Source organism: Microtus ochrogaster, chromosome 18 (assembly GCF_000317375.1).
Source record: "Microtus ochrogaster isolate Prairie Vole_2 chromosome 18, MicOch1.0, whole genome shotgun sequence".
Classification (NCBI taxonomy): domain Eukaryota; kingdom Metazoa; phylum Chordata; class Mammalia; order Rodentia; family Cricetidae; genus Microtus; species Microtus ochrogaster.
The window spans coordinates 32094194-32101984 of NC_022020.1; the positions used below are offsets into that span (position 1 = coordinate 32094194).

Sequence of the window (7791 nt, forward strand, 5' to 3'; positions counted from 1 at the left end):
CAGGCGGATCTCTGTGAGTTCGAGACCAGCCTGGTCTACAGAGCGAGTTCCAGGACAGGCTCCAAAGCCACAGAGAAACCCTGTCTCGAAAAACAAAAAAACAAAAAACAACAAAAAAAAACATTAAAAAAATAAAAAAAAACATATTGAGTGTAGTAACCCAGACCCAGAAAGATAAATATAATATGTACTCACTCATGAGTGGCTTTTGTATATAAATCAAAGAAAAAACAGCCTACAGTCCACAACCCCAGAGAACCTAGACAACAAAGAGAAACATACATGGATCTACATAGGAAAGAAAAAGACAAGATCCCTTGGGTAAACTGGGGAGGGTGGTCATGGGAGAGAGTAGAAGGGGAGAAGGGAGGAAGGGAAAGGAGTGGAGAGAAAGGTATAACTTAATTAAAAACAAGAAAAAAAAGAGTGGTTTGTACATGAAGCAAGACTCTACTGAAATAATCTAATTTTTCATTTGTAAGTGGTTATCAATTGAAGATAGCTTCTAGGTTAAAGATGAGGGCTTATGTCCACTTTCCCTCTCAACACTGGGACCCCATCTGGCCAAGGCCTGTGTGGGTCCTGTGTATACTACCATACTCTTTGTGAGTTTATATTTGCACTATCCTATTATCATTTAGGAGTCTTTATTTCCTTGGTGTCCTCCACCCCTTCTGACTCCGAAAAGCTTTCTGCCTCCTCCACAGTTTTCCCTGAGCTCTGCAAGAGGGGATTGATGAAGCCATTACATTTAGGATGGTCTATCACTCTCTAGGCCTTATCCAGCAGTGGGTCTCTGAATTGTTTTGCATCTACTGTATGGGTAAACTTCTCTGATGATGGCTCAGGATGACACTTATCTGAGTATCACAGATGTTTTTAGGAGTCATTTTATTGTCCCTCCAGCAGAAAGTAGTATTTTGCTTTCCCTTAAGGTCCCTGACCTTTCTAGTCTTAGGTTTCAGGCCACTCAAACAGTTTCAGTCACAAAGTCCCATCTCATGTCTTAAATACAATCAGAAATGGGTGGGTTAGTCCCAAAGGCTTTGTGCCAGTATTGCACCAGTACATCTTGCAGTGGGGTCACCATTGTAGATCTAAGGGTTTGTAGCTGGATTACTGTTTACCTTTCTCCCTCGGGAATGGGCAAAATACCTTCCAGTACCGTGAGCACTGCTCAGGAGGGGTGAAGGCTCTATGTGGGCACCAGCTTGAGTTCTCCACGTTCTGTAAGTGTCTTCAGCAGTAGTTCTAAGCATCGGTTTGTGGAGAGCAAACAATAGCCTGGGTTGTTTGCGAGTTCCCATGTGGTCCCTTTGACCAAGAATTTTAATAGATGTGACCCTTTCCTGGGAACTGAAGGCTTCGTTTGTTGATGAGAAATGTCCAGTTGGGGTTTCCCCCTTCCCGTCTCCCCTCAGTATTATTTTTAACAATGAATGAGTTTGGGGCTCTGACCCTATGACCCCTGCATCAATAACCATAGCTAAAAACCATCAAAATAAATGCACAGGGAAATTTCTTCAATGCAGAGGAAAATCACTTCCCTTGTTGGTAAAATGCTGTTGCCAGATCTGTTACTACGTCTGTTAACCCTTCATAAACAGTAGCGTGCCTCTTCTTTCTGAACTGGGGAATAAATCATTCACCTCAGATTAGTACATCTTTGTCAAAGTGGTCTACATTGTAAATATGACACACAGAGTAAATGAAAACATCATTGGAAATGCTATTGTACAGAACTATGGGTTTCATTACAACACCTTCACTCGTGTATAATGTGTTTAGGTCATATTCAGTCTCTTTGCCCCCTCCTGTCACCTTCCTGCTAATCCCTTTCTCACCCCCAATAGTCCACCATCGACCTTCCTATTTCTTTAATCTAGATTTATGCATATGGAAATTGGTCATATTTTAGATGACCCAGATTCTTCTCAGAATCTGCAATATATTGATGGGCAAGCACATTAAAATATTAAAATGGAGTAAGAGATGCATGAGCAAAAACAGATACAAATTTGTTATTACAGAATTTTAATAACAATTTAGACTCAGAATCACCATATTAGCAACAAGTGAAAGATAGTAATGCAATGTCCATTCACATTTGTGATGGGCTTTGGCCTAAAGCATATAACTGCAAGTTTTAAATGACTATTTGAAACTAAGAAAATGTGGTAGTTTAGTTTTCATTGACAAAAGGCAAAAAAAAAGTGTGCCCAAAAACATGATTGAATATTGGCATAAATGGTGTATTATGAGTCATTATTTGCATATCAGTTTAGTTTTAAGGTGGAATAGATAAGTCAACATTTTTAGCACTTCTTTCTAACTTGTGAGACTCCACATCATTTTGCTTTTTTTTTTCTTGGTTTTTCGAGACAGTTTCTCTGTAGCTTTGGAGCCTGTCCTGTAACTAGCTCTTGTAGACCAGGCTGGCCTCAGACTCAAAGAGATCCACCTGCCTCTGCCTCCTGAGTGCTGGGATTAAAGGCGTGTGCCACCAACACCTGCTTCTTTTTTAAGTTTATCTTCTGAATTTTCTAAGTGAGTATGTGTTGCCTTCCTAGAAGAAAACAAAAGCTTCTTCATAGAAAACCAGGAAGAAGCAGAAAACTCAGGCAGCCAAAGGAGTCCCACCATGCTAACACCATCCCCATTAATAATTCAAAGGCTCAGGTTGCCTACAGGACAAGGTTGTACCCACTGCTGCTGGCATCTGGATCTCTGCATCACCAATCAGTGCTACAGCCTTCTCTACTTGCTGTTGTTGTTTTGTTTTGTTTGTTTTTATTCATTCTCCCTGATAAGTCTTAAGTGTTGGGGAATGTGTACTGTGTTTGGCTCTGCTTTTTCTAAGTATAGCATGCATATTTACACGCTACCCTGGCTGCCCTTTCCTGGAATCAGTTCTCTCCTGTCAAGTCCTTTTCAACATCCCCTGCTGAGATCTGACCTCGACCTAAGTAGAATCAAGCTGGATCTACCAAGGCCTGCTCGAACCAGCACACAATGCCTCAGTGCTTTTTCCTAAGCAGCTCCTGCCCTCTCAGAAGGCCCCAGCACTTGAGCTTTAAAGCAGAGCCAAAAGGGAGCTGGTTAACTTAGTCTCCCCCTTGTAAGGTGGGTCAGCTATGGCATGGGGCATGAAAGGAGAGGAGGGAAGCTGATGTAATTTGGACTGATGGCTTTTACCATTGCTGCCCCATCCCTGAAGAATTAGAGAAGATGATAGGGGTAAGACAGTTAGGGGCTTAGCAAGATCTTGGTGCCTAAGTTGTCTCAAGCACAGGCAAGACAGGAATCCTGGATCTACTGCTAAAAACATCCAACTGTCATGGAGAGACAGTATTCTCTAGAGACAGTGTTAGGTATGTCTTGGAAATTAGAACTGCTTGCTTGCTTGCTTGCTTGCTTGCTTGCTTGCTTGCTTGCTTGCTTCTCAGTATCCCAGAATACCCCCGACGAGTTTAATATTCAGTCAGAAGATTCTCGACACAGTCAAGTCTGGCTATTGTGTCACTAATCTTATTTGATTCAAAGACCCCACCTCTACTTTACGAGAGAATATAGACTTCCTTCCCCCTATTTCTCCAGTAATGTCTAGAAATCTCTAGTGGCCCCATTTTGGTTTTGCATCTTTTCAAAAAATAAATGTGAATGGAATTGGGGCTAAGGGGTATCTTTTTCAAGAGATGTAAAAACGTCCCCACACTAAACTAGTATAAGTGTATACACAGAATAGTAACTTCTGCTCCTCCTAAGTTTCCTGAGTACTCACAGGTCTATCACTGCACTCAATAACTGTACTCTTTTGATCTTTTAGATTATTAGTCGAAGTTCAATTTTTCCCATGTATTTATTCTTGAAGTGGTGTGGAACAGGCTGCTAAAGTGGAGTGTGCAGTGGTTGCTCTTTCAGCGGCTGTTTTAGCATATTCTGATGATGTCTCCTGGGGTGATTGTAGCACAAGGTGGTGTCCTGAGTCAGCATCTCAGAACAGCATTCCAAGGCTGTACCAGAAGGAAAAATGGTCAAATATTTCCAGGTACTGTGGTCACTTTTGTTCTTCATCATGCTACAATCGGTGCTTCTATCTGGTAAGAAATTTCACTTTTTCCACCAGAAATACAAAGTTTTGTGGGTGCTAACATTGTAATCTTCAAGTAAATCCTTTGAATTAAAATGATTGTAATGAAAATGCATATGAATATAGATACAAACACCTGCATACATGCTTGTCCACACATACACGCTGAGAGAAACAGTGGGTCAGACTCTGGGCCAGAGAGTTAAAGTTTTGGTTTTACTGTATATGTTGGGGGACCTAGTGCATAGGGCCAAGGAGACGCTGATATTCGGGGAAGTAGTTAGTGGAAGTGACCAGCAGTATCTCTTCATTGCAGAGCACACCTCAGAAATGCTTGAAATGCCTCCCAGGGATCCCCAGTGGTTCAGAATCTCTGTGGTCTCTCTAGAGCAGAGATGGTGCTGGGAATCACAAGGAGAATAGCATTCTGGGTTTTTCACATGCCTATCACAAATTCCTGAGCATTACTTAAGAAGGTGTTGTTTCCCTTCCTGCAAAATGAAGGGTCCAAACCAAAAAAATTATAAAGTCCTGACCTTTCCCGTTTCTCAACCGCTTACTATAGCAATCCTCTCCAGCTTGGCAAGTATTAATCAAGGAAAGCACTGATATTCTGGGATGGCAACCTCTCTAAGCAGTGATGTACTGTTCCCCTCTGCCGGTGATTTACAGGAGCGGAGTGCCAGTGCATATCTTAAAGAGGATGAAAAAAATAAATAAAAGAAATATTATTTTCAATTACTTCAAAATTGCATAGTAAGGAATTGGAGTTTTTTTCTCCAGGCAGTAAGTAGATTAGACTATGATTTATCATGAATTAAAGTCTGTAACATATTTATGTATTACCTAGTTCCAGGTGCTCGAGTTTGGTGGCCACCACATGGAGTTATTAAGGTAATTGCCTACTAGGTTTTATAGGACTCAGATTTGAATACAATTTTTCAAAGATTCTTAAAATAAATTGTGTATGAGTGTTTCCCCTGTTTCTATGTAAGCGTATTGTACATTGCCAGGTATCCACAAGGGCCAGAAATGTGCACTGAACCTTCTGGAGCTGGAGTTACCAATTATTGTAAGCTTTCAGAAGGTGCTGGAAACTGAACCCTGCTCCTCTGCAAGCTTCAAGTGAGCAGCAAATGCTTTTAAACACTGAGCCATCGCTCCAGGCTCTGGATCAAATGTTTTAGTTTTTTGATTTTATTTATCTATTCTTTGAAAATTTCATACAGGTATATTATGTGTCTTCATTTCGTCTACTTCTGCTCCCTTTCTAACTTCTACTAACCTCCTAATGTTTTTGGTTTTTCTCTTCAAAATTCACTAACTCAAACTACTGGTGCTCATGGATACATAGGTTAATAGACTGCCCCTGTTCATTGAATTTCAAAAGTTTACCATGACAATTAAACCTATGACATTTTTTGAGATCTATTCACATGAAGACTACAAGTCCACGATTTGTTAGAGTCTACAGTAGAGTGATCTAAACTGGGAACCAAGCCAAATGTAGACAGAGAGAGAGACAGACAGACAGACAGACAGACAGACAGACAGACAGACAGAGACAGAGAGATAGAGACAGAGAGTGAGCTAGAGAGACAGAGACAGGACAGAGAGACAAAGACAGAGACAGAGACAAGAACATCCCAAGGTGTCTGAAAACTCTTTCTGAATGTTAACACTTTCTAGTTGCCAGCCACAAGGAGTTCTAAGACCCATGGACATGAGTGTCCACAAAGTCCCTGCTCTGGAAGAGTTGCGCTTCTGTAGAGAGAGTGGACAGAACACATTCTCTAGATTGAAAATATGGAACACAGCAATCTCTTGGATTCTGGAAGCAGAAAAATGTGCAGGAGTCTCTGAGCAGAGGCTCAAATTATGTCTGCAGCTTGTGTTTGAGTCAAACAGAAGGGTGTTTTTTTTTTCCTTTTTGTCTATCCTGCCCAAACTTGTGTGTATTGTGGGTCCACCAAATGTTTGATTAGTGAAAGAAAGGATAAATTAAAGATTACTTTTTTGTGCTTTTGTAGATTTCCTGCAGGGCATTCCTTCACTTTTGATGTATTTGTGATTTAAGCTTTGTTTCCTTCATGAATTTAGATGTTTTCTTTTCCCTCCCTATAGCTTGCCAGGCCTGTAGGAGCTCCTGACCACAAGACATGATACTTATCAGACCACAGAACATGATACTTATCAAAGGGAATGTGCACAGATTCTAGCGTCATTGCTTTATGCAGATATACTGGGAGAGCCCGGTGACACTGGAATGTGGTTGTGACTTGCTTAGATGCCATTAGTGCAGTCCACAAGTAACCTGTTTTTTGAGTATAGTTCTAATTATACCTTTTTCTGCTCAATTTCAGATCAAGTGTCCTTATAAGAAAGTAAATTTGAGCTGGCTCAATAAAACAGTTGATCCTTGTCCTGGCTTAAAGCAACCCATCTGTGGCACCAATTTTGTAACCTACGATAACCCCTGCATCTTATGTCTTGAGAGCTTGTGAGTGCTCTGTGGGGGTGGGGAAGAAAACTAAGACTAAGCTTGTTGGTTGTGATTTCTATCCACCCTGCACCCAGTAGCCGTGAATTTGGTCTTCCTCTCCCATTTGCGGAGACAGCAAACAGCCCCTTCTTAGAAGAGCCATGATATCAGGACTACTAGCGTATAAGGTGGATCCATTAAACCGAACAGCGTCTGCTGAGTTCTTTCTCTGAGTCCTGATATTCCCATGTTAGATAGATTCCCTGTAGAAATTCTAAAACACCTCCAATTCTCACCATTTTGATTTTTAGAACAAATTTTTACCTTCCTCTTCTGTTAGATATTTTCTGCTCCTTCTTTGTCTATAACTTTCAACTATACTAGCAGAACAGCAGACAGCAGACATTGGTTCATTGCCTGGGATCGATGACTCAGATCCTTGGATTTACATGACAGGAAACTGGTCATTCGGCACCCAGATTGCAATGCCATGGTGACTTCAGCTTTGATGTATATGAGGCAGGAGAGTCTAAAAGAAGAAAACCATTCCTTGAGGTGTCAGATTGGAGCCCTTCCTCTAGCAAACCTTTAGTAATCACATGCAGGTTGTGAAAAAGAGACTCCACAAAGCCCAAGTCACCCCCATAGTTACTAATCCAGTTGCGGGGAGAGACTGGTGCACGAGTAGCTGACTGCACTTACACCTCGTACATCACAAACTCAGGCCCAATCAGACAGATTAGTTCCCAAGGGTCATCGGTATCGTCAGTGGCAAATGCCCTGGCCTTTGATCTAAGCAGCTCCCTTTGTGGTCTGTCTCTTAATTTTCCAAAGTAAAATGTCTTAATGAAATGATTATTATGCCTCCCTTTAGGAAGTCTCGTGGGAGAATTAAATTTTATCACGATGGAAGGTGTTAGGTGAGTGAATTTAGATATCTTCCACTCCTGACCAGCACAACCACTTCCTTCTTATTCTTTACCCCTTCTTTTGCTTTCCCTTGCACAGATTCTTGATGACAAAGTCCTGCTGGAAGTTGATGGCTCCGGAGTCCTTCTATGTTTTCCTTCATATATAAACTATTCTGGCCTGGAGATGTCGCTCACCGGTAAATCACAGTCTCTCAGTTTGGAGGACCCTGGGATCAATTCTGATGACTATCAATAAATAAAAAAAAAAAATGTTCCTTAACATCTTGGCTTGTGTCTTGGATCTGTGT

General features: G+C 41.3%; 1 protein-coding gene across 1 annotated transcript; it reads left to right on the forward strand.

The window, feature by feature from the left end:
- Positions 1-4030: 4030 nt before the first annotated feature.
- On the forward strand, positions 4031-7492 carry Spink14 (serine peptidase inhibitor, Kazal type 14 (putative)). Its single transcript, XM_005356056.1, has 4 exons — positions 4031-4100; positions 4941-4984; positions 6454-6590; positions 7447-7492. Exons 1-4 carry the CDS (start codon positions 4031-4033, stop codon positions 7490-7492), a joined length of 297 nt encoding a protein of 98 aa, XP_005356113.1.
- Positions 7493-7791: the final 299 nt, after the last annotated feature.

Excerpts from the sequence above, each read along its gene's own strand:
- Spink14 (XM_005356056.1), top strand. The coding sequence starts at position 4,031 with ATGGTCAAATATTTCCAGGTACTGTGGTCACTTTTGTTCTTCATCATG. Across the intron at positions 4,101-4,940 it reads ACAATCGGTGCTTCTATCTG|TTCCAGGTGCTCGAGTTTGG; the intron begins GTAAGAAATTTC and ends TGTATTACCTAG. Across the intron at positions 6,591-7,446 it reads ATCTTATGTCTTGAGAGCTT|GAAGTCTCGTGGGAGAATTA; the intron begins GTGAGTGCTCTG and ends GCCTCCCTTTAG.